General features: G+C 69.4%; 3 protein-coding genes across 3 annotated transcripts in view; 1 reads left to right on the top strand and 2 right to left on the bottom strand.

Annotated features, from left to right (window-relative positions):
• The first annotated feature begins 1,260 nt into the window (after positions 1–1,260).
• Positions 1,261–6,568, top strand: FSCN2 (fascin actin-bundling protein 2, retinal). Its single transcript, XM_054593015.1, has 5 exons — positions 1,261–2,170; positions 5,281–5,437; positions 5,632–5,753; positions 6,111–6,278; positions 6,366–6,568. Exons 1-5 carry the CDS (start codon positions 1,345–1,347, stop codon positions 6,566–6,568), a joined length of 1,476 nt encoding a protein of 491 aa, XP_054448990.1. The 5' UTR covers positions 1,261–1,344.
• A 2,396-nt stretch (positions 6,569–8,964) lies between these two features.
• On the bottom strand, positions 8,965–14,995 carry FAAP100 (FA core complex associated protein 100). Its single transcript, XM_054592945.1, has 9 exons — positions 14,831–14,995; positions 14,598–14,716; positions 12,891–13,834; positions 11,790–11,946; positions 10,725–11,497; positions 10,473–10,609; positions 9,616–9,732; positions 9,361–9,447; positions 8,965–9,096 (listed from the first exon to the last, which is right to left on the bottom strand). Exons 1-9 carry the CDS (start codon positions 14,993–14,995, stop codon positions 8,965–8,967), a joined length of 2,631 nt encoding a protein of 876 aa, XP_054448920.1.
• Positions 14,996–18,675: 3,680 nt separating this feature from the next.
• NPLOC4 (NPL4 homolog, ubiquitin recognition factor) overlaps positions 18,676–27,946 on the bottom strand; it is a 32,435-nt gene continuing 23,164 nt past the window's right edge. Inside the window, exons 13-17 of the mRNA XM_054593384.1 lie at positions 26,501–26,572; positions 24,287–24,382; positions 23,180–23,296; positions 21,691–21,793; positions 18,676–19,488 (exon numbers count right to left, since the gene is read on the bottom strand). Coding sequence (XP_054449359.1) covers positions 19,331–19,488; positions 21,691–21,793; positions 23,180–23,296; positions 24,287–24,382; positions 26,501–26,572 — 546 coding nt within the window. The 3' untranslated portion in view covers positions 18,676–19,330. The remainder of the gene's footprint in view (positions 19,489–21,690; positions 21,794–23,179; positions 23,297–24,286; positions 24,383–26,500; positions 26,573–27,946) is intronic.

The following is a 27,946-nucleotide window of genomic DNA, read 5'->3' as shown; positions in this document are numbered from 1 at the left end:
CTCCGGTCTCGCTTCTTGGCGCCCAGCCCCTGAGGCAGGTGCAGGAGACAGACCGGCAGGGCCAGGCTGTGCGGGCCGCCGTGGGTCCCCAAAGCCGGTGTGCGGGCTCGGCAGGGCGCAGCACAGGGAGGCCCAGCCGCTGGGGCGGGGGGTGCCGGGTCCGGGGTGGCCAGCGGCCGGCCTCTCCCTGCCAGCCTCGCCCCTGCACGGCCCCTTGGACCTGACCCCCTAACAGTCGGGCCAGTCTCTCTGGAGAGGTGGATGGCCGTTCAGGGGTCCCCAGGGCCATCAAACAAGGCTGGCTTGACCAGAGCTCCCCCACAGAGGAGGGCGGGCCGGAGGCCAGCGGGGGGCTGGGCCCGGCAGCCCGCCCCTCCCCGAGCCTCCAGGGTGAGGTCGTGGCCTGCTGCACACTCACACTCTCGCGTCCCCTCTCCCTGCGCTACTACTAGCAGGTGTCACTGTCCCCATCACCCGGTTGCCGTCCTGACTCCAAGCAGGGGCCCTCCCCCCGGGGCCAGCACAGCGAGGCCACCAGCCTGGCGAGGACAGGGCGCCGGGGCCTCTCTGCGCCGGCCACACCCGGCCTGGGTCTGGGTGCCACAGGAGCCGGGACAGGCACCCGGCCCGCTCACTGGCCCCGACAGCCCACCTGCCCCGCGCGCATCCCCGGCCACCCTGGGGGAAGCCGGGGGGCCGCAGGACGGGGGCCGCGGGGCTCCTGGCAGCGGGAATCAGAGAAGCGGTAACTGGATCTGGCCGAGGCCCCAGCGGCCGCCGAGGGTGGAGGGCTGTGATCGGGTTGCGGCTGCGCCGTGTTTTCCACCGGCGGCTTTACTACGCCGGGAAAGCGCGGGGCTGGGCTGGCGAGTCCCTGTAGTGGGTCGGGGGCCCTGAGGCGGGTGGCGGGAAGGAGAGGGGCCGAGGGGTGCCAGGGCCACAAGGCGGGACCCAGGGCCCGCGCCTGGGCCCCGGCAGCCTCCGGGGACCTCCAGAAGCAGGTCAGGCCCGCGGCGGGGCACCCCCAGCCCCGAGGACCCGGCTCCGGCCCCGTGCGGTCCAGGAGTGGCTGAAATCCAAGCTGGGGTAAGGACGGGCGGCCGCTGTCCCTGAGCCGGCCCAGCTCTGATCCGCCTCCCACCCGCCCTCTCCTGCCCGCTGGTCATGTAAGAGCTGCCCGGGCCCACGGCCACTGGTCAGGGCAGCGTCCGAGCGGGCAGCGGGTCCATGACGCTGGCAGGGCCTGGGGGCCGCGGGCCAGCCCAGCCAAGCCGGGCCTCTGGGGGCAGTGGGGGGCCGTGAGCGCGGGGAGGGCTTCCCGGCCCCGGTCGGCCGGTCCCCAAGATGCCCACCAACGGCCTGCACCAAGTGCTAAAGATCCAGTTTGGCCTCGTCAACGACACTGACCGCTACCTGACGGCAGAGAGCTTCGGCTTCAAGGTCAACGCCTCGGCGCCCAGCCTCAAGAGGAAGCAGATGTGGGTGCTGGAGCCCGACCCCGGCCAGGGCACGGCCGTGCTGTTCCGCAGCAGCCACCTGGGCCGCTACCTGTCGGCCGAGGAGGATGGGCGCGTGGCCTGCGAGGCGGAGCGGCCTGGCCGGGACTGCCGCTTCCTGGTGCTGCCCCAGCCAGACGGGCGCTGGGCGCTGCAGTCCGAGCCGCACGGCCGCTTCTTCGGTGGCACCGAGGACCGGCTGTCCTGCTTCGCCACCGCCATCTCCCCAGCGGAGCTGTGGACCGTGCACCTGGCCATCCACCCACAGGCCCACCTGCTGAGTGTGAGCCGGCGGCGCTACGCACACCTGTGCCCCCAGGAGGACGAGATCGCCGCCGACAGCAACACGCCGTGGGGCGTGGACGCGCTTGTCACCCTCATCTTCCAGAACAGGCAGTATTGCCTCAAGTCCTGTGACAGCCGCTACCTACGCAGTGACGGCCGCCTCGTCTGGGAGCCCGAGGCCCGCGCCCGCTACACCCTGGAGTTCAAGGCCGGCAAGCTGGCCTTCAAGGACTGCGACGGCCGCTACCTGGCGCCCGTGGGGCCCGCGGGCACGCTCAGGGCTGGCCGCAACACCCGGCCGGGCAAGGACGAGCTGTTCGACCTGGAGGAGAGTCACCCACAAGTCGTGCTGGTGGCCGCCAACCATCGCTACGTGTCCGTGCGGCAAGGTGAGAGGGTGCCGTGGGGCTGGGCCCCCGGCCTCGGCCTGGGGGGCGCGGGGGAGTGGCCTCGGGCCCGAGCAGTGGGGATGTGTGAGGAGGCGCGCCGCGCCGGTGGGCGGGCTGCGGGCAGCTCGCGAAGGGCTGCTGGCTGTGGGGTCAGAAGAAAGGGGCTCCACCGCAGGGCGGCAGGGCGGCTGCTAAACGCCGCCTGGGCAGACCCGGGCTCGGGGGAGGCCCTGCCCATACCGGACAGGCCCCCGGCTCCCGCCCGCGCTCCCCCCACCGCACCTGAGCTTTAAAGGAAATTGGGGAGGTGCCAAGGCCAGGCGAGGAGCCCGCAAAACCGGGGCGGGGGGGCAGGGCCGTGGTCCCGATGCCCTCACGTGGCCACCCGGGGGCCCTCGTCCAGCCCCAGGAGTGGGGTGGGGCAGGGCCCTGGGGCCCCTCTGGTCGGGGGACCTGGGGGGGCGCAGGGTGCGAGCGGCCCCTCCCCAGCCCGTGCTTCTTGGCGGGAAGACTCTGTCTGCCGCAGGGGCTCAGCCCGGCTGCCCGCCTCCCAGGTCATTGGCCACCTGCCTCATGTGGCTGGTGGGCCTTTCCACAATCACACGCCCGTGGGCAGCCCCTGCTTCCCCTCGAGGAAGCCGAGGTCCTGGAGTGGCTCATGCTGCCGAGGGCTGCCCCTGGCCCCGGCCAGCAGCTCCAGCTGCCTCCTGCTTGGGCTCCTGGTTCCGTGCACCCAGGAGCGGCCAAACACACCGTGACCTGGGACAGGGCGGCCCCCGTCCGGGCAGCGGAGGCCTGTGTGAGCGCCTGGGAGCGGTGGCCTCTCTGTGGCTGGAGGGCACCCCCTGCGGCGGTGTCCTCGAGACGAGGCCAGTACGGGGCGGGTGCCCCGCAACCTCCTGGACACTGGCCCGGGCGTGCGGCCAGGTCCTGGGCTCTGCCGCGGCCGGCAGCCCCGATCCCGCCCGCACGGGCCCTGCGGCCCAGCCACCCCGGTGAGTCGGTGACCCGCAGGCTGCGGCGTGGAAGGCTCCCTCTAGGTCACCGGCGCCGCCAGCCGCGGCGTCTGTGCCTGCTCGGCTCGGGAGCCAGGCCCGCAGTGCCGCTGGAGGCGCGGGTGGCGGCGGCGGCGGCAGGGGTGACTGCGGTGGCCGGGACGGCGCCGTAGGCCTCCTAGCGATTCTGGCGGCGGCGGCGGCGGCGCCGAGGGCATCGGTGCTGTTGATGGCAGGGGCGCCGGTGGCGAGGGTGGGGCCACACGGGCCGCCGTTCACCCACCGGCCACCCCGGATCGGGCCCAGACCTTGACCAGTGGGGGGGAGTCTCCGACGACCAACCGGACCCGCCTCGCGCTGCAGGGGCGAGGGGCCCCACGCTTGCCTCCCCGCCTCCCGTGCAAGCAGCCTGGCGGCGTGCGGACCGGCCCCCAGACGCTCAGCGTTGACTGGACGACCAGGGCGTGAGGAAGACGATGTCGTGTCTCAGACCTGGGGGGGGGTGCCCCTCGCTCCAAGGCAGCCGCGGTGGCAGGTTCTGCAGAGCAGCGGGGCCCCCCCCCCGCCCGGCGACCCTGAGCGTGCCACTGCCCCCGCCCTGCCGGCCGCCGGCCTGTTTCCTGCTCCTGATCTGCTGACGTGGCCCCGCGGGCACCCGTCGCTGATGCTGCAGCGCACAGCGGTCAGCACCCTGGCAGCCCACGAGGACGCCGACTCTCTCCTGGGAAGGGGCGTCCGAGGGCAGAGGGGAGGGCGGCCCCAGGCGGGCGCCCTGCCGGCTGGTGGCGGCGCCGAAGCCCTCCACTCGCTCCACTCCGAGGGGCTGCTCTGGCCGCTGGCTGGCGCCTGCGCGGCCCGGGCCTCACACCCAGATGGACACAGTCCGGAGCGAAGAGGGGCCTGAACTCTCCCGCGTCTTCGCAGGAGGGAGGGACGTCCTTCTGCAAATCCCCGCAGACCCCGCCCACGCCCACGGCTCCGCGAGGCTGCCCCCGCTACCCAGCAAGGGCCCTGTGCCGGCGCCGCCCGGACCCCGACCTCTCTCCCGTCCACTGGTCAAGGCCCCACGGCCTGTATGACATGGAGCCCGGGCCGCACGCGGCCTGGAGCGCTGCGTGGGGACACGCTGCGGACGGTGGCGGCCATGTGCAGCCCGGCCTCGCCCCACCAGCACCTGCGGGGCCTCAGCGTCGCCTTCCCTGGGAGGCTGTCCCGGCCCAGGCCCACAGTGATCACGGGCCCTGGACACACGGCATTGTTGTCGCCACCCCCTACGGACGCTAAGTGCCAGGAGGGGCGGGCTGTCCTCTGCCTTGTCCCTGACCGCGCGCCCGGCGCAGCGGCAGTCGCTGCTGCTGCTGCTGGCAGACGGAGGGCACGGCGCCCTGAGTGGCAGGGGAGGCCCCGCCCGGCCCCCGCCCCCGGGGCAGGACCCGGCCTTGGCCCGCAGGCTCCCCACCTGGGCCCGCTGGAGTCCGAGAGGGAGCTCCGTGACCTGCCACACCGCTCAGCCCGGCCAGTTGCTATGGAAACAGAAATGCAGTTCATGGGAAGACACTAGGGAAGCCCCAGAGCCCGCCCACTGCCCCTGTCTGAGTATGGACAGCCCTCTGTCCCGGGCCCAGGACCCCCGGGCAGAGCCGTGGTAGCTTTGACCTTCCCTAGGACACCGGGGAGCCCCCACCGAGCGGGGGCAGGAAAGGCGATAAGGGGCCAGCCCCTGCCAGGGGCCTTGGCTGTGTCCTGGGCCTCGGCCCAGGGACAGATAGGGCCCACTGTGCCCACACCGCAGCTGAGGGACGAGTTACGGAGGCCGGCGAGAGCTCAGCTGGGGGTGGGGGGGAGCAGGCTGCCTGCTGATCGGCACCGCGCGGGACCTGCTGCCGGAAGGACCTGCTCTGGGGCCAGGACCTGGGGGACCGGCGCGGGGGTCTCATGTGCCCACACGGCCCTGGGGGCAGAGCTCCCAGACCCTTTGAGAAGTGCCTTCCAAATCCTCTCAGGTTCTAGATGAGCCCCCTCGGCTTCGGGGCCGCCCCAAGAGCTGCTCCCCCGGCCGCCTGCTCCCCACCCACCAGGCACAGGGACGAGGGGCTTCCCTTCTCCTCCCTCCAGGGGTCAACGTCTCGGCCAACCAGGACGAAGAGCTGGACCATGAGACCTTCCTGATGCAAATCGACCGGGAGACGAAGAAGTGCACCTTCTATTCCAGCACGGGGGGCTACTGGACCCTGGTGGCCCACGGGGGCATCCAGGCCACGGCCACCCAAGTGTGAGTGGCCATCCCCAAGCCCACGCCCGCCCTGAGGATGCCGTGGTGGTCCGCGGGGACAGTGCCTGCGGGTGGGGAGAGCTCCAAGGGGCCCGTGGGCGGAAAGCAAGCGCCGTCCCTCCCCGGGCCGTGGGGAGCCTGGGCCCTGAGCCCGATGTCCGGCTGCTCTGAAGGGACCTTGCCCTGCTCCCCAGCTCAGCCAGCACCATGTTTGAGATGGAGTGGCGCGGCCGGCGGGTGGCCCTCAAGGCCAGTAATGGGCGCTACGTGTGTATGAAGAAGAATGGGCAGCTGGCGGCCATCAGCGACTTTGTGGGTGAGCACCCCCCGCCTGCAGGGGGATGGGCTGGACCTCACCTGGGGACACTGTGCCCGTCCACCAGAGGCCGGCCCTGCCCCTCCCTGGGACTGGCTGCTGTCCCGGTGCTGGCTGGTCCAGATCACCACTGTGGACACCAGCCATCGGCGGAGCAGTTGGGTCCCAGAGCACCCCTGTCTCCCGGGCACCCTCGGGGTGCCTGGGCTCGGGGGGGTGGCAGACCCCTTGCGAGGTCACGGAGGGCAATGACAGTGACAGATCTGGGCGCAGGACCCCGAGCCTGCTGGCAGCTCTTCCTGGGGAGCCCCTGTTGCACCCGCCTGACCGGCTAGGACAGGGTGGCTCTCCCCGCAGGCGGGGACGAGGAGTTCATCCTCAAGCTCATCAACCGGCCCATCCTGGTGCTGCGCGGCCTGGACGGCTTCGTGTGCCACCGCCGCGGCTCCAACCAGCTGGACACCAACCGCTCGGTCTACGACGTCTTCCACCTGAGCTTCAGCGACGGTGCCTACCAGATTCGAGGTGCGCGGGGCGGGGAGCCAGGGGAGCGCGCACCGGGTGGCGCGCAGCCTCCGGAGCGCCGCCCGCCGACGCGCGCTTGCTCCACAGGCCGCGGCGGGTTCTGGCACACCGGCAGCCACGGCAGCGTGTGCAGCGACGGCGAGCGCGCCGAGGACTTCCTCTTCGAGTTCCGCGAGCGCGGCCGCCTGGCCATCCGCGCCCGGAACGGCAAGTACCTGCGCGGCGGCGCCTCGGGGCTGCTGCGCGCGGACGCGGACGCGCCGGCGGGGGTGGCGCTCTGGGAGTACTGAGCACGCGGCCCCGGTCCCCCATTAAACAGTGTCCGTCTCATCGGCTGGCAGCTCCTTGACGTGGCTTAGGGCGGGCGCGGAGGTTCATCACCGGGGGCCCTCGGCTCTGCGGGCGGGAAACCCGCCCCCGCCTTCAGCGCGGAGCCCGGGACGTGCACCCTCGCCCGCTGCGGCTCTCCTTGGTTCTTGTGGTTCGCGCGGCACCTCTCCAACCCCCATGCCCGGGAGGCGCAGCGTGGGGGTGGCCCAGGGGGTTATGGTCGCCACCTGCTTCCTGCACAACCACAGCCCTGGGCCTCCTCCGTTCGTCCCTGCCCCCGCCCCCGCCCCCGCCCCCGCCCCCTGGGAGGCCCAGCGAAGCAGGCCAGCCTGTCTTGGGGTCAGTGTGTTTCCGCGCGCGCTGCTGCTCCCAGTGCGCTAGCAGGGTCTTTGGGAACCCTGGAAGCCTTTGGGGGACAGGCGAGCCCCGTGGATGGAAGGCAAGAGAGAGGGCCCCTGCTCAGCTCCCCGGGGATGCCTCGCTGCCACCCAGCGTGGGAAAGGGGCTCTCGGGCCAAACCCACCCCCACTGTGCACAAGGGGCCTCCCCGGCCCCACCCACAGCTGGCTGCCCGGACAAGGCCGTGGTTCACCCACGCGCCTCACACAGCAGCCAGCACCCAGAACCCCAATGCGGGCCGATGCCTCTGGGACAGGCTGGGTGGCCTGGAACTGCCGAGGTGGGGGCATGCCCCTGGGACTGATCGGGACCTTGAGGGCGGGGAACGCAGGTGGGAGGCAGCCCTAGCAAGGCCTCCGGAGGGGGCGGGGGGACGGAGAGGCCCCTCCCCGGACCCTGCCTCGCCCGCCAGCCCTCGCTTGGGGCCTGAAGTGCCCCTCCTGTGAGTCCCACCCATGTGGCCCCAGAAGAGGTCACTGAAGGCAGGGGGCTCTGAGAAAGGGGGCCCCAGGGAAGAGGCGCCTGGGCAGCTCAGACACACAGGGTGATGAGGGGGGCTCCCAGGGGGCACGGACAGGCCCTGCGAGGTCTCTCCTAAGCCTCCTTGCAGCCCCTCCCCAAGGAGCCCATGGGCCAGTCCCCTCACCTGGGGGCAAAGAAGAGCCGTGGTCAGGGGCTGGGGGCCCCAGGCAGCCAGTTACCTCGGGGGACACAGACAGGAGCCCAGCGGGCGAGGAGGCTGGCAGCTGCCTAGCTGCGGCCTGTGCTGCCCCCTGGCGGCGGGGCTGCGAGTGCGCCGCCCAGGGCTCCGGGATCCCCGGGGCCTCTCCCTGCCCTGCCCTCGGCCCGCCCTGCAGAGGGCGGGCGGCCCCACGGACACGCCGACACCCCAGGGTGGGGAGCGGAGGCTGGGACTGGGCGCAGGGGCCTCACTGCGGCCGAGGGGCTGGAGCTTCACACTGGGGCGTCCCGCGTGCGGTCCCCTTCCCTGGCCGGTGGGCCTGCGCCCACCCTGCGCCCTGTCCCTTCTCTCCCGCCCCCCCGGGCTTGCCAAGCCTTCCCTTCACTCCCCGGGCCGCACTTCGCCCCAGGGCCACAGAGGACCGTGCGGGGCTCGCCCGGTGGGGGCCCTGGGAAAACCGTCGCTCAGTACAGGCACGCGTGTGCGTGTGACAAACCAGTGGAGACAGAGGCAGGTGGCCACGGAAATGTCAGTTGTGGCGGCAGGGCCCTCACAGTGCCCGACCCCCCAAGGAGGACCCTGTGACATCCAGGCGCCCCTCCCCAAACACGGCAAACAGCAGCACGAGGGGCCACCCACGCACCGAGGCCCTGGGAGCCTGCGGTGCTGGGCACAGGCCCTGGCCCCGGGCCCCCCGAGCCCCCCCACCAACCCTGCTGTGCTTTGGTCCTGGGGGGGGGGCTCCACGATGCAGAGGCGGGGCCACGGCACCCCAGGGGTGGCAGCCAGGCCCCCACCCGCCCCAGGTCCTGGTCCCCGGTGGCCTCTCCCTGGCCTCCGAAGGCCGCCCAGCAACGCCACGCCTGCTCTGGGGTTCGGCCCGACGTCCTGAGCGTCTACGTGGAACAGATGCCGCTGACTCAACTGCCACATCTGGGGACGCCGCCCGGCGGCATCGGGACGAGGGCGGAGACAGCGGGGACTGCAGGAGACGGGAAGCGGTGATGGGGGCAGGGCCCCGGTCCCGCGCGGCCACCCCAGCACCTCGCCTCACGGCCCGCAGGAGGGCGGGGGGCGGCCCCTGGGGCCAGGGGCCTGCGCTTTGCCGAGGAGGGGCCAGGCTCACCCCCCCACTCTGTGGCCTCCACCCGCGCGGGCAGCGGGGAGCCACCTTCCATGCCCTGCTCCATGGACCCAGAGGCGCTGCGTCCTCACCCTCGGAGGGGCTGCCGGTGTGGACGGGGCCTGGGGCGGGGCGGGCGCACCTGGCGGCCGTCACAGCAACAGGAGGCTGGGGCTGCGCAGCTGCCGGTACAGCTGCAGGAGCTGCTCGGTGGCGGTGCAGGAGCTGGCGGTGTCCTCTGTGCACAGCCGGTCACGCAGGGTCTGCACCTCCCGCAGCAGCGCCTGCAGGCAGGGCGGTGGCAACAGCCAGGCTATCCCTCCCGGCCACTGAAGACCCCTCAAGACAAGGGGACTCTGCTGAAGGGGACCCACACCTCCTAGGTGACAGGAGGGCCGTAGCCAGCAGGTTGGCATGGAGTCAGAGACACAAGTGACTGAGCCCCCCACCCAGCACCCCCAGTTCAGAGGGCAACACAGGAGCCTGGCCAGGGAGTCCCCACTGTGCAGGCTGCTGGGAGGTTTGGGGACAGGACCCCCAAGCCTTACCTCGTGGTTGGCCCGGATCTGGTGGAGGTACTGCAGGCGGAGGTCAGGCAGGCTGTGGCCCCGGGCGGCCTGCTCCACCACCACCCTCTGGGGGGACAGGGGCAGGTTGCTGGAGGGTGACAGGCAGCGCCCGGGGCTCCCGGCCCCTGTGCTCCAGCCTGGAGCAGGCCCCACCCCACTTCCCCCTCGGGCCCCCAGGCTCCCGCCGCGTGGCAGCCCCTGCCCGCCCCCGCAGGCCCAGGGCGGGCCGGGCACCTGCAGCCGCCCGAGGACAGCGCTGTGGGCCATGCACATGCTGGCCAGAGAGGTGCTCTCCACTTGGATCTCCACGGCCCGGAGGGGCCCCGCCGGGCACACGTCGGTCACGGTCACCTGCGGCACAGGAGGCGCCTTGTGTCCACCCACAGCTCCCTGGCCTGGGCAGCCCCTGTGCCGTCCTGGGCAAAGCTCGATGCCAAAGGGGACTTAGACGGGGTCCCCCTGCCCCATGGCTACGCCCACCTGGAGAACCGGCCAGCCAGCTGGCGGCAAAGCTGCCCCCTGCCCAGGAGGATCCCTGCTTCCTACGACACTTGCTCTGGAGTAAGGTGATGGCCGTGACCTTCCCAGACACCGCTCAGCACCCACTGTACACCCGGGCCCCCAGGCAGCAGGGCCAGGTACGGGCACTGGGAGTGGGCTGGGGTCAGAGGTCAGCCAAGTGCCCCCCCGAGAGGATCTGATGGCGCTGAGAGGAAGACGCACAGGACACCAGGCACAGCCTGGGGCCTCTGGAAGGCCGCTGTTGCTGGCAGCTCTTCCTCCGGTGTCCGTGAGCTGTGCGGGCACCCACAGGGCGGAGGACCCAGCCCCCTCCCCCCGGGGCCCAGAATCCAGGCCCCAAGGCACCGCACCCAGGCACTGGCGGGGCGGCAAGCAGCGGTGGCGGGGGGTGGGGGGGTGGGGACACTGGACAGCACCCCACCTCTCACCCCAGGGGGTCAGCGCCCCCTGCAGGGTGGGACCAGGAAGGAGGTCCCCTTGAGCCACACACAGGTGCCCAGAGACCCTACTCAGAACAGCAGCCTTCGAGGCCGATTTCCCCAATGACAGGCAAGCCGGCCCCCACTTGCCTCGTGGACGGTGAGGCGAACATCAGCGCCGTCCGGGGCCACTCCCTGGACAGAGGACAGTGCTTGGGCCCTCACGACGCCCTCGGCGGCATTCTCCGCGAGGAGCCACTGCAGGGTGGCGCAGCACAGGGACGCGCCTGGGGGACAGGGGCGCAGGCCGTGAGCTTGGACGGGCCCCGGGACCGCAAGGAGGGAGCCCCCCGCCCGCAGGCTCAGGGCCCAAGGCCAGAGCGAAGCCAGTCAGCACCCGACCTGAGCGACTGCCCCCGCAGGCAGCGCGGAGCAGCTCCACCGACACCTTGACGGCGGCCACGGGCGGGGGCAGGAGCACGGCCCGCAGGGGCTCGGGCCCTGCCCGCTGGCTGCCGGGCCCGCCGCCCGCCTCCAGGAAGGTGTCCACAGGGCCGCTGGCGGGGCCCCGCGGCCCGGGTGCCTGCGCGGGGGGCGCGGCCAGGCCTGGGAAGCGCAGGCACTGCAGCATGTCCACCGTGTGCTCGCCCAGCGGCAGGCAGATGCCCCCGGGCTCAGCTGGCGTGCTGGGCGGGCGTCCCCCTGCGGGGGCGTCCCTGAAAGAGCCCCAGGGGTCCAGGGCCCCGCCCAAGGCCTCCGCGAGGCTACAGAAGAGCGCGCAGGACACGGTCATGGGCAGGTCGAGCACGCCGTCCTCGCTGGGGCCCAGCGTCAGGGTCACCTCCCGCCGACCGCCAGGGCCGAGCTGGCCCACGGGGACGGTGTAGGTCGCGGCCGAGCCAGCCGCGTCCGGGTCTGAGGCCAGGGAGCCGGGGAGCACTTGGATGCACAGCACCCAGCCCCGGCCCAGGGGGGAGCCGCTGCTGTTCTCCAGCAGGCAGGTGGCAGTCAGCACGTCCTGCAGCTCCCGGCGGCTCCAGGCGGTGGCGGTCGTGCACGAGATGGGCCGGGGACCCTCCCGGCTGGACAGCAGGGCACAGCTCACGTTCATGGCTTCGTTGAGACACGTCAGGGCCTTGTTCCGCTGGTCGATGGCCTTCTTCAGGGAAGACGCCCTGGGAAGAGCAGACGGGGCACCAGGCAGGAGCGAGGAGCGAGGAGCTGCGGGCCGCTGGCCGCACCGCGGAGCGCGGGGGGAGGGGGCTCCAGCAGGGTCTCCACGGTGCCCCCGGGGAAAGGGGGCGGCCGAAGCAAGCAGCGGGCCCTTGTCTTCTGAGGGAGCCAGCCTACTGTCAGGCAATTGGGTGACTGGGGCTCTCGCTGGGGGCCAGAGGCAAAGCGACAGGTCTGGCCTGGACCAGCGTCCACAGCCAGGGTGCCCTCACGGGGATGTCGCCTGCGGCTCACCTCTCAGAGACGCTGCTGATGCTGAGGAGCAAATCCTTAACTTTCCGGTGAGGGTCTGCCACGGTCCCCCCGGCGGCCCACAGCGTCTCGGAACTCTGCGCCAAGCGGCAGGCCAGCAGGCGGCCTCGGGCAGACAGGGCCAGGAGCTCCGGGCCTCCTGAGGGCGGACACAGCAGGGGGCCAGCTGCCGGGACAGCTCCCCGGACCCGCGACAAGCGCTGGCAGGAAGCCACACCCAGGCGAGGACCGGGGACAGCGGAGCAGCCCGAGTGCCTTCCACACACATCCCGCAGGGCCCTCCAGCGCGGCAGAGGAGGCACCGCGGCGACGTGCCGTGCATGAACGGGGCTGAGAGGGGCCACACGCAGGCCCAGCGGGTCACCATGCCAGCCGGCCACAGCCCGCCCGTCAGCAGGCCGCCCGGACGGAGCCGCTGAGGCGCCACCAGAGACGGGTCGCGCGCTCCTCGCCCTGCTCTGCCCTGCGGCCCCTTCTGGAAGCCCGCGGCCTCTCTGGCCCGTCCCTCCCGCTCTGCTTCCTGGCTACCAGGGAGCCCACCCGGAAAGGGGGAGGCCTGCCGACCCTGCGACCCCGGCCCCTGCAGCTTTCCCGCCCTACGTGGCCCTTTCCCTGTGGCAGACAGCAGCCTTCCCCCTGCAAAGCGTTTCTTTCGCTTTAGCGCTGGGCCTCAGGGTGGCGCCCGGGCCGTCGGACCAGAACAGGCCCTGGGCCCGCCGCCCACTCCCAGCACAGAGCGGGCTTGCTAGCGGGCCACTCGGCGCGCGCGGGAGGCGTTTCCCGGCCTTCGGGAGACCTGTCGAGACTCGACCCGAACCCACGTGCATCTCCCCGGCTGACCTGCGACGGAAGGCCTGTCCGGGAGAGAGGCCCCTGCCCTGGGCCGCCCGGCGGCAGACCCCGCCTGCCTGACCCGGAGACACGGGCCATCGACCTCGGGGCGGCGCCGCGGTGGGCGGCCCTGCCCTGTTGGGTCTCCAGGACGAGGCAGGTGGAGGACAGGCCCGTTCACGCTGAGACGGCCGCCACGGGGGTCCCCCTCGCCCCAAGCCTTCGGTTTTCCGGGTGACAGGACGGCCTTACCTCCAGGCGACCAGGGCGACACTGCGAGGGCCACGACACCGCAGACGCTCAGGCCGGCCGGACAGAGTGCAGCGGGCAGGCCTCCGGGGCTCTCCGGCCGCACGTCCGCCCCCTCGCTGAGCCCGGGGGCGCTGCCCCGAGCCAGGACCACCTCGCAGAGGCTGGAGGGGGTGCTGTGGTACAGGCGGCCGCCCCCACCGCAGGCGGCACAGAGCACGGGCCCCAGCAGGCGGTGCTCCCGCAGCTCCGGCACCAGAACCCCTGCCTCGTCCCAGCGGGCCTTGACGGCCAGCGCCCGGCCACGGTGACCGAGCGCCACCAGGCAGTCACAGCACGCGTCCTCCACGTCCTCAGACGGTGGCTCTGTCCTCAAGGCCCCGATGAAGATGACAGGCTCCTCCAGGTGATGGAGGATCCTGACGAGGGCCTTTGGGTCCCCGGGGGCCGACCTGGAGGTGACCAGCGTCCTTAGGGCCACCCAGCAGAGCTGGCCGCTGGGGAGGCCGCAGAGGACCACGGGGGATCCTAGAAGGGTGGCGTCGGCTCCAAAGAGGACCCCGAACAGGGCCCCCTCCAGTGTGAAGCCCCCGGGACCCCGCCGGACGCTGTGGGGGACCCCGGAGCCGGGTGGCCGCACGCAGCACAGCACGGGGGGGACGCGGGGGGCTTCGGGTGTCCCCGGGCTCCCAGCGGAGGTGGGGTAGGTGGACAGCTCCACCTCGCCAATCTGGCCTGGGGGCCGGGGATCCTGCCCAGGACAGGGACACTCGAACAGCTGCACCTTCCAGTGGGGGGCGCCCTGAGCCAGCGTGATGAGCGCGTTGTCCAGCACCGTGAAGGCGCACAGGGTGGGGTCGGGAAGGACACAGGCGTCTGGGCCCACGGCCACCACAGGGCAAGGGGGTTCACCGTCCCCGTCATCGCCGTCACTCCGGCTCCTGGACCTTGGAGAACACAGGGAAGTGTCCCTGGCGATATTCACGTGCTGTCTCCTCGACAACTGGTTGCTGAGCCTGGCTCTGCGGTAGCCACAGGGAGCGGTCTTGGTGACCGGCACAGCCCTTCAGCAACACGGGGAGGGCTCCGCAGGGAGAGGCTGGCACCCACGGCGCCGCCCCCCGCCCCACAGGCTGCTCTGCCTGTCCAGGGGCACGCACGTAACAGGCTGCCAGGGAATGGCGTTCGGATGGAAAGCTTTATCAGGGCAGGCCTGTCAGAACCCGCTGCCTCCACGGATCCCACGGGACCGTTTCGTGTCCTACGTCAGCAAGAGCAGGCGCCTCTCCAGGCTCCCTGCTGGTGCCTGGGCCCCGCCCCCAACATCAGTGTCCTCGGGCCAGTGTGGCTCAGGGACCACAGAGAGCCACCACCGAGGTGTGTCAGGCCAGAGGGGATGGGACCCCCAAGCCCAAGGGGACAGGTCCTGCTCCTGGTAGCAGACTCACCCACCCGCGCCTGGTTTTCCAGGCCTTTGCCAGCAGCAGCCTGCCCGGGGTCGCAGGTGCTGGCCGTGGGCACGCCTACGACTTCCGAGCGGGCTCTGGACCCCCCGGTCGGCCCCGTGCGTCTCCAAGGCGACGGCCGGTGAGGGCTCATCTGATCCCAGCGCGCGGGCGGGCGGGTAGCAGAGGCTACCGGCCCGTGTCTGAAGGCAGGGCTGGCCTTCAGAACAGCCGCAAGCGGGGCGGCCCGGCGACCCCTCCTCACCTGTTCTCCTGGTCCAAGGACAAGCAATAGACGCCCCTCTGGGCGCACAGGACCAAGAGCTCCCGGCGCGGGACCAGGACCTCCAGGTGACACACCTGCCCAGGAAACCTGTACGCCGCCTGGGCGCGGGGGACAGAGGGTGCACAGAGGCTTTAGTGCCGAACAAACTCCTCCAACGCGCCGTTACCTCCCCGCACAGTCCCGCGGGCCCAGGACACCGCCCCCACGCTCACGGTCAGCTGCCTCCCCTCCAGGTTGTACACGTAGACCCGCTTCCTCCCGGTAGACAGGAAGATCTCCGCCCCGAGGCATAGCACGCGCGCCTTGCCCGCCGCCAGGCCCCCGACTGGGCAGCTGAAGCCTGCCAGGTAGTCTACGCGCGGCGCGATGCCGGCCATGGTGCGGCCCGCCGCCCGGGAAGCGCGGGTAGCCGCCGGCGGGAGGCCGCTCCGCCTCCAGGCGCTGGCGCGGCGGTGGGCGGGGTCCGCCGCGTCGCGGCCTCTGCCGTACAGCCGAGGCGGGTGGGGAGGGGCTGCGCCGGGGGCGGGGCCGGGGCTACGGCCCGCGCGCGGGCTGGGAGGCGGCGCCGCGGAGGGGAAGTTAGGGCACGCGGAGCAGCGGAGCAAACGCGGGAAGCCCGATGGCCTGCCCTCTCCCACCCCGTCCGTCCTCCACGCGGCCCGAGGCGCCGTCTCGGGGGTGCCCGGCGGGTCTGCAGCATCTCCCTTGCAGGGCCGCGGGGTCCCCGTGTACAGGCACCAAGTCCCACTCCCTTCGAGCGCCTCCGCGCCAGGCCGGCTCGCGGGCTCCCCCGGCCGGCAGAACGCGTCTCCTCGGAGCAGGCTGGCGGCTCCCAAAGCGCTTTTCCAGGATTCGGGCAGCCTGGGGTCCAGGGGAGGCGGGCGTTGCCAGCTCTTGCCGCTGCCACAGCCCGGGGCTCTGGGGCTGGGGCTCGGTCCCCTCCCTCTGACCTGCGGGGCCAAACATGCACGGAAGTGCCTCCTCTTCCCATGCCTGGGCCCGAGCTGTGCGTGGTGCGTGGGTTTGCGTGGACCGCGGGTAAGGGGCAATCGCCAGCGGTCAGCCCGGGGCTGAAAACGAAGGCAGGCAAGACATCGCTGGCCCAGCCGGCTGCTCCCTCTCCTGCTTGGGAGAGGTGGACCAGGGAAGGGCCCAGAGCTTGCTTTGGATGACAACCTTGGAGACCCAGAGCACCCCTGAAAACTGCCTGCAGACGTCAGGTGCACCCCTCCTTTAGGGAGCCAATGGGACACTCTCCAAGGCCACCCATGAGAGGCCTGGCCGGGGCGGGGGCGGGGGGGGGGAAGACGACGACGGCCAAGCACAGCCTGCTGGAGGGGCCCCGCTGCCGAGTGCTTCCGGGGCTTGGAAGCTGCGCCGGCATCCGGCTGGCTGCTGTGCCTGCCACACTAAAGGGACTCGCCGCCGAGGTTCTCCCGCCTTGCTGAGGGGGTGAGCACCCGCCCCCAGGGCAGTGGCCGTCCTAGTCTCTGGGTGTTGGGAGGGACGCAAGGGGAGTGTGGCATTGGCAGTGCTGGCCCCCTTCTGCTTCCTGGTCTGGGTGTGAAATGCCGCCTGGGATGCTGGGACAGTGAGGGCCACGGGCCACGAGCAAGACCTGCTCCCACCTGGACATGCTCTTCCGAGCGGTGTCCCACCCCCCGCCAGCCCCCAGGACACACGTGTTCTGAGCTGCTCTGCTCAGCCAGCCCGGAGCCCCAGGCCCGTGCTCCCAGGCTGTCCTCTGGCAGCACAGAGGCAGGGCCCCTCCAGACGCCCGTGCGGCGCGGCGGCCCCCCTGCCCCACTGCCTTGCGCTCAGCCCTGCAGGCCCTGCCCCGAGCCCAGGGAAGCCCACCCCGCCAACAGGACTGACAGGCGTCACGGCCCACGCACACGTCAAGGGGCCGGGAGCGCTGGTCCTGGAGGACAGACGAGGCAGAGGGCTGCGGCGGCCTGACACCTGGGGGCGTAGCCGCAGGAGGGGCCTGCGCAGCGTGCACACTCCTGGCCGGCAGCCCGTGCTGGTCAGTGGTTTCTCTGCCACCTTGGGAGGCAGTGTTGCCTGCTAAGGACAGACCACACCCCCAGCCGGGGAGGAAGGCGTGTGTGCAGGGGAGCCTGAGGCTGTGCTGGGCGCCGCCCATCGGGCATGTGTGCCAAGGATGGGGCAGGCCCCCGGGGCCCGTCTCCAAGAAGCACGCGCCCCTTCGCTGGGTTTCCTGGGGGAGGGCGGGCCCGAGCGCCTTCTCTCTTCTGGGGCCCGAGAACAGCGCCTTTCTCCCTCCGAGTGTCAGCACTGCAGCCACACCGGGGCGGGGGATGGGGAGGGGAACAGACAGTGGGGGCCCTGGGAGCGGAGGGCTCACAGGCCGGCCGGGGGGTGGGGGGGGGCGGAGGCTGCAGGAGCAGTGCCCGGTGCGCGAGGGCCGGCGCCAAGGCCACAGGGTCGGGGCCCCTCAGCCAGCAGCGCCACATCAGGCCCACGCCCCTGCAGCCGGGTCAGGCTCCAGGCTCCGGCCTTCACCTGCTGCTTGGCCGCACGTGCCAGTCCCAGCGCGGAGGCCCAGAAGCAGCCCCACGGCGATAGGCAGGAAAGGCACCGAGGGGAGGCCAGGCCCCTGCTCCCAGACCCCCGCCGGCCGCCCACACCTGACCCGAGGCCGCGGGGCCGCGCAGACGCTCAGGCGCAGGGGAGGCCCCGGGGCCAGAACAACAGGGACTCCCGGCAGCGCTTCAGGTGCCTTTATTAGACCCACTGTGAGGCTGCCTCAGGCGGCGCTAGCGCAGCCCCGTCCCAGCACAGCACCTGAGGGCAGGAGAGGGCGCGTCCACACGAGGGCAGATGGAACAGAGAGCTGAGAGGGCTGGGGGCCCTTCCCTGTTCAGGAGCAGGTGGCTGAGCTGCCGGGCCGGGCCCACCCGGGCCACAGCAGGTCGTCCCCACGGACGCTAATGCTGAGCCCTGACTCTCTTTGGACAATAAAATAAAGTGCATCACTGAACAAAGAGTGACTCAAAACCAGAAGCAGAGAAATCACAACGCTTTTTCTTTAGCTAAAAGACAGAAGGAAATAAACGAATCATGTGGCTGCCAGGCTGGAGAGCGAGGAGGATGCGGTGGACAGGAAGCTCGCTGGGTGGACAAGGACCGGGGCGGGCTGGAGGGCAGTTGGGGGAGGCAAGGTCTCGGGGGCCAGGCGGGGCGCAGGGCCGCCGGCAGCCTTGCATCTGACAGCAGGGACCAGAGGACCGAGGCCGGAGCTCCAGCCAGCGCGCTGGCCAGGCCTGCGGCCACAGTCCGCAGCAGGTGGCTGTGCTTTGGACTGGCTGCCCTGGCCCCTCCAGACCAACCAGGCTGCCCTGGCCAGATCCAGCCCAGTCAGCTCCTGTCGCCAAGAGCAGATGAACCTGTGCTGGTGGACCCGGAAGAGCCAGACAGAGCCCTTGCCGCCGCAGAAGCCGATACCCAAGTGCTCTCGTGCACAGCCTGAGGAAAAGGGGGGACCCCGGGCCTGCCCCAGGCCCAGGGCAGACCCGAGGTCCCCAAGCAGCCTGCCTCTGGGCCGGCCCCTCCTGTGGAGCGGCTCCGAGATCCGGCTCTTGTTAAGGCAAAGAGGCGTCAGCAGGCCCACAGGTCCCCGGGGCAGGGCCCAGCCACGGAGGGCATGCGGGGGCCCCACAGCACGCGACCTCTGTCCTGGGATGGCCCGGACCTCACACCACCGGCACGGCAGCCCCCTCCCGGCCCCCGGGGCCTCACCACGGGCCCCCTCAACGGCCGTGCCGCTGCACGGAGGCCAGGGTGGGCAGGGCCGCAGGGGGGCTGTGCATGGGGCAGAGACCGAGCTTCCGGGCCGGGGCAACCCGGCGCCCCCCGTGCCGCCTGGCCAGCAGCCCCGGCAAGGACAGAGGGCCAGCAGGAGCCCCAGCCACGATGGGGAGGGCACCGCTGCGCTGCGGCTCCTGCGGCCGTGCCGCTGGCAGCCGAGTCTCAGGCACTGAGGTTTACCTCCGAGGAGGACTGTCGGTGGGCCCCCCGTCCAGCCGCCCACCCGCCCACCCTGCACACCCCGACAGGGCCTCACTCGAGGGAAGTGGCAACTTAGTCTGTCTCACTCCCCTTTTATGAACTTTTTATCTTAAAAAAAATAAATAAGTCTCCTGGGCAGAAATTACTGAGAACTGTTATTACAACCAATGCCAACTTTGAGGTCCCACCTGGACATCAGGTGGGAGCAGGAAGAGGGTGGGCGGCAAAGTAACTGCAGACCAAGCGGACAGAGGCCGGCGCGCCTGTGGTCACTTGCGTCGCCACTGGACACTGGCTACCAGAGGGGAGGAGCGGCCCCCAAGGGCGGGCCTGCCCCAGGGCGGCAGGGACAGAGGCCAGCAGGAGCCCCAGCCACAATGGGGGAGGGGCGAGAACAAACAGCGTCCAGAAAGGAGGAGGAAGCTGGTGGCAGCAGCAAGCACCCCGCCCTCCTCCGCAGGCGGATAGACCGAGGAGCCCGTGGGGGCCGCCCCGCTCCTCCGGGGCAAGCCTGGGTTCAGCGGGCAGAGCACCAGCGCGGCTCCATCCTCCAGGGAAGCCTGGTGCCGGGAGGCTTCACGAGCCAGAGGCCCCAGGGCAGCCGCCCCGCCCTGCCCTTCAGGGCGGCCCCGGGAGGCACAGCTCCAAGCCCCTGGCGTCAGAGCGGGCTGGGGCGGGCCCTAGGTCCTGGGGAGGCTGCACATCTCGCAGTGACCGGTGCCCGGCTGGTTCATGAAGGTGCAGTGCTCGCAGGCCCACATGGCGGCCGTGGCGGCGTGCGAGGGGCCTCCGACGGCTCCGTACTCGTGCAGGCCCGGAAGCTGCACCCCGACCGTGCCTGCAGGCGGGAGAGAAGCGGCACTCAATGTTTCTGCACACAGGGTCGCCCGCCCGCCCGCCGGGACTCCAGGCCGCGGCCTGGCGAACCGTAGAAACAACTGCCCCGGGCTGGTGCGGCCCCAGGACCTGCACGGTGGGTGCCCTGGGCCACCCAGAACCCCACCAAATACAGCTGCTGCCTGCAGAGCTGGAAGCCGCCTGCCGCCCGTGCTGTCAGTGGCTCCTGCCACCCCTGTCAGGGCTGCCTGTCCCCTTGGAATGGACCCTCGGGGCATCTCCAGTTCTGAGCTGCTGCAAGCAAGGCTGCACCAAGGCTCCTGCTCAAACCTCCGGGCAAGCACCTGGGCGTGGGCCTGCTGAGCCTGTGCTCACTCACAGCTGCACGAGGGCCCGGCTGTTCCCGTCTCAGCCTCTGGTGAACACGCAGTGGCGCCTCAATCCGCACTTCCCTGGCGACTCACAATGCTGACCCCCACCCCATCTTTCTGTGAAATGCCTGAGTCTTGCCCCACATCTCACCCACGCTGTTTAGTTTACTGATCACCAACGTGCAGCCTTCTCTACAGTCCTGTGCCGCTGCACGATGTCGCTCAGCGGTGGACACGCACCAGAGAGTGTGCTCCGGCAGGCGACCACAGAGCCGAAAATCCCCTATCACCTGTGCATCACAGCCAGCGTCACATGGTGGGACCACACACCACACGTGCTTACACGGGAGCAAGCAGGCCTGCTGTGCGATTCCCAGCAGAGCCCGCCGTGGGGCAGCACTCAGTTGTGCTTCAGGCGAGTCCTGTGTCACGTACGTGCATCTCACACGTTTCCTGCCGGCACAGGCCCGGCCTTCCCATGTTTCTAACCATCTTTTGATGAGCACAAGTGTTTCGTTTTGACCAAATCCAACGGACCAGCCTTCCATGGGCAGGGTGTTCCCCTGTCGTCCCCCAAGGGCCCGAGGAGGGCCAGTCTGCTGTTCCATGTCGACCGCATGGTCACTGCTTGTCTAGAAGAGGCTTGTGGACTGCGTGCCCGTGGGACCCCAGGCCCCTTCCGGTGTGCAGACGCCGGGCGGTCTCTGCTCCTCACCGCACGGCTCAGGGGCCCTTGCTATCGGCCAGCCCTTCGCTATGCGGGTCACTGGTCTATCTGCTCCAGGCCGGCGCCATGCCGCAGCAACCACGGCGGCAACACAGCCCAGAGCGCAGGTGACGCCCAGCCCCCCACCTGCCCCGCCCTCTGCATCCCAGAAACACCTCCTGCGCACTTCCATGGGGGTGTGAACTGAGACCGTGCTAATCGATTTCAAGAAAACTGACATCTTAAAATATACCAAGTCTTTCAACCCATAGGGATGGCATTCCTTTCTATTTACTTATACTTTGCTCCTCTGGCCGAGGGTTAGCTTCCAGAAGGAGCGCTCATGTCTTCTACCAAACCCTCCCCCGGGTGTTTCACATGCAGCTGGGCAGGCTCCACAGCTGCACACCTGTCAGCAGGGCCTGACAACTGCGTCGCGGGCGCAGCACAAAGAGGGAGGCAGGAGCGTGGCCCTGCCGCTGTGGCCTGTCTTCCCCAGCTCAGCACCAGGGAGGGCAGCCAGCAGCCCCACTCCCTGGGGTCCCCAGCTGCAGCTGGTGTCTGTGGGGATGGCAGAAACGTGCTAAGTGCTGGGACGCACTCTCTCGGGTCCCGCTCTCCCTACTCCCCACTTGGCCAAGGTGCCTCCAGGGCAACCGCCCAGCCGAACTGCCCTCCCTTTGGGGCTGCAGGACATCCTCTGCACCGTCTCGGCAGCCAGTGTGCGGCCCGGACAGCCAGCAGCGTGGGAAGAGGGAGTGAGACCAGGTGCTCAGCGCAATGGCCAGCACACCCCGCCCGCCGAGGACATGAGGCTGCGGGGTTTCCCTCGGGGGCTTCACGGGGAACAGCCTGTCCTCCATCTCTGCAGACCGCCAGAGCAGCGCCTCAGAGTGGGAGGGCAGGAACACACGGCATGGGTGTTGGCCATGTCGCTGCTCTGGTTGTCAAGAAAAATAAAACAGAAAGCACACTGCCAGGAGGACCAGAGCCACTCTGTGCCCACCGGCTGCCCCAACCCTGTCAGAACGTCTCAGGTCAGGGGCCCTGGCAGAGCCTGCGTTGGGTCCCCGGGCAGCGGGCGCGCGAGGGTGTGCGCTGGGCACCGACACAGGAGCCCACTTACTGCAGAGCTGCTCGATGGTGGCCCACTGCTCCGACTTCTTCCACGTCTGCGCGAGCTCCTCGTCCCTGGTCCGCACAGCGTCCAGCAGGAGGCTGATGCTGTCCTGCAAGACAGCAGAGGGGGCTCCCACACGCCCTGCTGCGGTGGACGGGCTCCTGCCGATGGATCCCCTCCTCCTCAACACCGGGACGCACTTCGGCGAGCACAGGCGGCCTCACAGGCTGTCGCTGACACGCGGAAGGCCACGCGCCTCGGGCTGTGCCGACAAGCGCTAAACCAAGCTGGGGTTCGAACTCCTCCCGACGGCCCCGGGCTGCTGCTGTGCCAGCCGTCGCCGTGCAGCTCAGAGGCCCCAGCCCCTGCCCCCTGCCCCCTGCCCCCTGCCGACAGACAGGAGCCGCGGCCCTGCGCCCGTCTCCCCTCGCGCTCCCCTCAGCTCTTTCGCCTCCGCACTCCCGTCTGCAAACCTGCACCCTGAGCCCAGGCCTCCGGGGTCACGGGGCCGAGAATTACGACAGTTTCCAGGAGAGGCCAGTAAGCCCACAGGGGGCTCAGGCAGGGGGCACACACAGCGGCGCCTGGCGCTGGTAGCAGGGCAGTGCCCGCCTCCCCACGAGGAGCCCTGATGGGAGCCGGTCCAGGGCTGCCATCTCTGGGCTCCATGGGGAAGGCACCGCTGGAGAGACACCTCGGGGCACCTGGTGTGAAATGGCAGAGGGGGCGCTCTGGCCACGACACAGACATGCGACCAAGCTGGCAGGGCAGTAGCGGCCACAGGCCAGCCGACAGGAGCGTGGGGACGCGGGGGGAGCCGGCTCTCCGTCCTCCTATCACGCTGGGGGAAGGCGTGGGGCTGGGTATCGGTGGCTCAGGATGAAATCGTTCCCTTCCCTCTAGGGCTTTCTTGGGCCTCAGGCAGAAGGTCACGCACACCATGGCACGGGCCTGGGGCCTCCCGGGGGGTGGTGCTGCCCAGCTGCCCACGGCCCGCACGGCTCGGAAAGCGGCTGCCGCCAGCACGCTCGCCCTCCTCTGCCCCGGGGTGTCTCACGGAGTGGCCGTGTGGCCGAGCGCGCGAGGCCTGGACGCTGGCCAGCCGCCTGGGCCCAGGAGATGAGAGCTGATGCGGGAGAGGGAGTCGTGGAAGCAGCTGGGGCAGTGGAGGTGAGGCTGCCAGGACACGGTTTTTGGTGGCATTTCCACAGCTCCCTGCTGGTGGACACGGCCAACCCCCACTGTATCCCACGCAGTCAGTACCAAGGAGACCGGCCCAGCACAGAGGGCGCCGCTCAGGCGCGGTCCTCATGCCAATGCTCAGCATGAAGTCGCCACTTCTCATCAACAAGCCCCTTGCGCAGAGTCACTGCCACAGGGCGTGTGGGGGACCGCGGCTACACCCCTGGATCAGGGGGCAAGGACGCGCCCAAACAGCCCAGCACCCCAGGGACCATGAATGCCAGGCCCCCGGGCTTGCACGCTCGGTCCGTACCTGCAGAGGCATGACCTCGTTGGTGACCAGAAAGAGCAGGAGGTGGAAATCTGAGATGGTGTCCAGGAACATGGAGGAGGTGTTCTGCGACAAGTAGGTGGCCAAACTGTGGAAGTCCTAGCATGCCGGGCGGGTGGAAGGAAGTAAATGACATTTGGTGACCGTTCCCAGAGCACAGCCTTTCCTCAACACAGTCCGCACACACTCAAGGGGGACAGAGACACCTCTCCCTCTCAATGCCCGCTGACACGCTGACAGGGCCCCAGGACAGAGCAGCGGCCACTCGATGCATCGGCGCCCCCAGCCCTGAGACACGTGCACTGCCCGTCTCGTCGCGCTGCGACCCGGGGCGGCAGGGGCAAAGGAGGGAGGGAGGGAGGGACGGGGAGAGAGAGAGGCGCATACGCGGGGCGAGGCGGGGGGAGCACAGGCTTGAGTAGCAGGAACGCCTTCAGCAGGATTAAAAGCAGGAGACTCGAGCGAGCTGCCCCAACGAGCGGCTCTGGACCTCTGCAGGCAGCCCGTGTGCCTAAGCAGACGGGCACTGAGGAGACCACCGTGTCCGAGAGGTTTTGTAAGCAGCCGTGTCAGGAGAAAGTCTCACTACAGGTGTTCTCTGACCGGGCCCAAGCCTGCAAGGCCTGCGGCGCTTGCTGGCACCATGGGGCATATGCAAGCGGTCACCGCCACTCTGCCACACGCTCGCGCACACGGTGCCTGAGAAGCACGGCTGGGCGACAATGCCGGGCACGCCTAACAGTGGAGCGAGACACCTCCACAGAGGCAACACCGTCAACAAATAAACAAGGAAACGCTGGAAGAGGACACAAAGCGACAAATTTGGGGGGAAAAAGGAAGTGAACGCAGAATGGTCCCCTTGGCAGAGCCACAGCCTGAGGACTGGAGGGAGGTGCCCTGGTGGCCACCCGTCACCCAGCCTCGCCAGGGGACCACTGCGACCCAGTGCCACACGAAAGGCCCCCCGGGCGCTGCCACAGAGCTGGCCATCAGGACACAGAGCGCCAGGCACGGTGGGACAGCAGCACTGGCACTGGACAGACAAGCGGCGGGTACTTTAAATGACGTTTCTGAAGACAGAGAACTTACCTGTGTCTCACCCAATACATCCCGGTTTTCAATAGGAAATGGATTTTGCGAAATAGAAAAAGTATAAACTGGATCCTTGGGGAAAGTCGTTGTGATCTAATGAACAAAAAGACAAACCCAAGTCAGCAGCCTGAGCTGCAGCGGCCTAGGCGGCCTCGATGCCCCACCCGCGACAAGCGAGCCGCTGGCACCACCCGACACAGCAATTCCAGGACTGTCTGGGAAGCAAACAATCGCTTCTCCCAGTTCCCGGAACTGCGCCACACGTGGGCAGTCTCTCCCTGCCGGCCTCGATGACACGTAGCTCAAGCCCCTCTGCATCGGCCCGAAGGGCAGCTTCCACGGGACACGACCCTGCCCCGGCACAGCTGCCCCTGCGGCTGTGGACGAGCTCGAGGATGAGCCGCAGGCACAGCCCGGGGGAGGGGCGGCCTTCGGGGGCTGACTCCACTCCATCTCCAGGTCCGAGGGCACATGTGGGTTTCGGGCCCTGTTCCATGGAGTCAGGGCGGGAAGGGAAGCAAGTCCCCTGAGATGTGGGCACAGCTCCCCGCTCCCCGCAGGGAATCCTGGAGTCAAGAGCCTGGGCCCAGAGGGAGCCTAAGCCCTCGGTGTGGCTCAGACCTGCTTTGGTGACAACAGAGGGCACGTTAGGCCTGAAGTGGAGCCCACAGAGGCAGCGCAGCCTGTGGACCTGTGTGAGGACTGACAGGCTTCTCCCTCCTCCTGGCAGAGGCCCACCCTCTGCCCCAGCCAGGAGTGCCGAGGACGACACCGGACCCCCAGCGCCTGCACCTCCTGAGCGGTGCTGAGGGTCGCAGGCTCGGTCCCGTAAAGGCCTCGGTGTGGCCGCGTACGCGGGGACCGGTCTCAGCCGCTGTCACGGTCCAAGAGGCCGTGGCAGGGCTGTCCCCGCTGCTGAAACAGAGCCTGCGGGGACTCGGTCCCTCCCCGCGGGAAGGGAGCCCTGGCAGCGGGCCGGCGCGACAGGACACCTAAGAGCAAGTACATGCGGGATGCGGAGGGGGGCCTGTCGGGCCTCTGGCGGCCGCTGGAGGGCCCAGCACCGATCTGGGGCACGCAGGGAAGGGACGCGGGGCACCGAGCGCCTTGTCCTGTGTTTGAACCGTCGCCCCCCATCTCAGGGTCAACTTGCCGACACCAGGGCCCCCCAGAAACCTCCACAGGGACCGGGGGTGGGGGCGTGCCGCTCATCCCTTTCCCGGCCGGAGAGGGCTGCCCAGTCACGGGCTGCAGGACGGCGGACGGCCCTGGCCAGGCCGCGGGCCTGGGCACCCGCTGCCAGGGACTGCAACAACCCCTCCACAGGGACCGGCACTCCCTCGTCGACCGCATGCAGCCAAAACAATGCGCCACGGCAAGGGCTTACGAAGGCTCCCTCGTAAAAGGGGCAGGGTGGGGGTCGCCGGGGGAGAAGGCCTCGGACAGCTGGCTTCAGATCGTGCTGCCCCCACCAAGCGTCCGCTCCGTCAATCTGCCTGCATCTTAATCACGCCCCAGGCTGTCTAAAAACAGACGCCTCTGCGGCCCGGGCGATCAATATGTCCCCGGGAGCTGTCAGCTGGATGGAGCAGCGACAGGCTCCACTGCTGGGAACCTGCTGCTTCAGGCGCAAGGCTGTTTATGTCCTGAGCCCGGCCGGGTCCCCCGCAGCCTGAGCAGGTCCTGGCAGGCGGCACACAGGGCATGAGCGGTTGCCGCGTCCTGCGGACAGCGCACTGGCAGCTGCCGCCTGCCGGGCTCTCGTCCTACAGCAGGCGCCGCCTCGGGCTGTGGCCTCGTCTCTGTGACCAGAGCTCGCCTCTGGAGAGGAGCAGAGACCCTGGAAGACACACCGGGGCCAGGCGCCTTCCCGGCTCCCCGAGTCCCCCCGGAAAACCATACTACCCCTCACTCAAGGGCAGAGTGACGGCTGTGTCCCTCAGGGACCAACTCGGGCAGCGGGCCCACCAGGAGCGCAGCAGTGGCAGCAGCTGTGATCAGGGTGGACCCTGCACTCGCCACGCATGAACCGGTAGGTGGTCATCTGTTGCACTTTAGTTTGAGAAAAGTTAACCCCTAAGTTATTTTTAAGGAAAAGAAAAACAAAAACCCCTGAAACTGAAAGAAGCCGCCCTTGGCACCGTGAGCTTCTCAAGCCCCGCCCCGGGGACCCGCCCCCGCGCAGCCCCTCCCGGCGGCCCTGCCACTCACGTCTATGATCAGGTACTCCACGGGCAGCGGGCGGGCCAGCTGGGTGATCTCGTTGCCGAACTTGTCGATGTCCTACGGTGGGGACAAAGGGGAGCGGCGTGAGGGGCGGCCTGCGGGCCGGCGGCGGCGTTCCTTTCACGCGCTCGTCTCACCTCCGACCCCAGGGCAATGCTTGCGGAGGTGCACGGAAAGCAGGAGGGAAATCGTGCCCGTTGCGCAGTGCGCCCCCCATCTCTGTGAGGGAGGCGGCGGGAGCCCCCCCACCCGCGTGCTCAGGCCACACCCGCCCCGCCCCGCCCGCTCTGGGTCTCAGGTCTGAATGCTGGTTCTTAACGATCAGACACCTCTGAAAACCCGACCTTATGAAAGCTTGATACCTGCACGTTACTAGACAAAAAGCACGCACACGCAGACACATGGACACGGAGCCTGCCGCCAATCTGTCAAAGTTGACACTGGCTTTGCTTTGTCAGAGGCACGGAACGTAAAGTGTAATTATGGGGAAAAGTGGCCAGCACATGTTCATTAATCACAAAATGACAATTAGATCTGATTTATGTCAAACATGCTGCGTTCAAGCAGGGCTCTAGAAAAAGTCCTAAGAACCGATGCTTTTCATTAAAGAGTCTGCAGGAAGGGGTCGTATTTTCTACCTAAACCATCACGTAGCACTGTATAAATCACTCACGGAGTCGCGCATAAACCGTACATCCCTAGTTCCCAGTTACGGAGCCTCCCAGGAACGCCTGCGCTCACTGAAGCTCTCAGACCCGACCGGACGCCAGGCTCGGGGACGCGCGGCGGCCCCAGCACAGCCGCACCCCGGGCGCAGGGCCTCCCTCGGCCAGACCCTGCCCGCTGCCCGCCTGGCCTCGCCCCTGGGGTTTGGAAATGGAAACGTCCGGCTGCCACACATCTCCGACCGTCCCCACCTTCCCTGTTCACAACCTGCAGAGCTGCCAACGAGAACACCCCCCCCCCAAGTGGCCAAGGCGCCTAGCCAGCTGTCACCACGGGAGTGCCCCCCCCCGCCAGGACACGGTCCCAGGAACCACACACAGCCACCTGTCTGCTTCCTGGGGAGGCTGACGAGCCTCTGCGCCCTCTGGGGAGGCCTGGCCGGCTGCTCCGCGGGGCGCATGCCCTGTGCTGCTCCTGCAGCCCCCGGGGCCCTGGGAACGGCAGTTTCTCGACGGAGGAGACACTGGAGGCAGGAATCGAATCTAATCAAACTGAATCACCATGTTCAAAACCGCACGTCTGCCCCAACAAGAAATAACCTGCAACAACTCACACGTAATGAGCCCACCTGGAATTCATCTTCAGAACTAATTAAGCTCTAATGCGCAGAAACGTCTTCCCAGCACCTGTTCGCTGTGAGCCTCCCCCCAGGGAGGCTGCTTGTTAAAGCCCCCCGCCCCGCCCCCTTGTCGTGTAGCAGTTCTC

The sequence above is a fragment of the Pteronotus mesoamericanus genome, unplaced genomic scaffold, assembly GCF_021234165.1.
Source record: "Pteronotus mesoamericanus isolate MK-2021 breed Mesoamerican mustached bat unplaced genomic scaffold, CSHL_Meso_final scaffold_408, whole genome shotgun sequence".
NCBI lineage: Eukaryota > Metazoa > Chordata > Mammalia > Chiroptera > Mormoopidae > Pteronotus > Pteronotus mesoamericanus.
The sequence above is the reverse complement of the archived record's forward strand: the minus strand, read 5'-3'. Positions and strand labels throughout refer to the sequence as shown.

What these genes read in the sequence shown, in the direction of transcription:
- FSCN2 (XM_054593015.1), top strand. Translation starts at nt 1,345, where the DNA reads ATGCCCACCAACGGCCTGCACCAAGTGCTAAAGATCCAGTTTGGCCTC. An exon ending in CAGGCCACGGCCACCCAAGT is followed by an intron (nt 5,438 to 5,631) that starts GTGAGTGGCCAT and finishes CCTGCTCCCCAG; the next exon opens with CTCAGCCAGCACCATGTTTG. An exon ending in CGGTGCCTACCAGATTCGAG is followed by an intron (nt 6,279 to 6,365) that starts GTGCGCGGGGCG and finishes CTTGCTCCACAG; the next exon opens with GCCGCGGCGGGTTCTGGCAC.
- FAAP100 (XM_054592945.1), bottom strand. Translation starts at nt 14,995, where the DNA reads ATGGCCGGCATCGCGCCGCGCGTAGACTACCTGGCAGGCTTCAGCTGC. An exon ending in GTCGCCCTGGTCGCCTGGAG is followed by an intron (nt 11,947 to 12,890) that starts GTAAGGCCGTCC and finishes GTCCGCCCTCAG; the next exon opens with GAGGCCCGGAGCTCCTGGCC. An exon ending in TTCGCCTCACCGTCCACGAG is followed by an intron (nt 9,733 to 10,472) that starts GCAAGTGGGGGC and finishes CCTGTGCCGCAG; the next exon opens with GTGACCGTGACCGACGTGTG.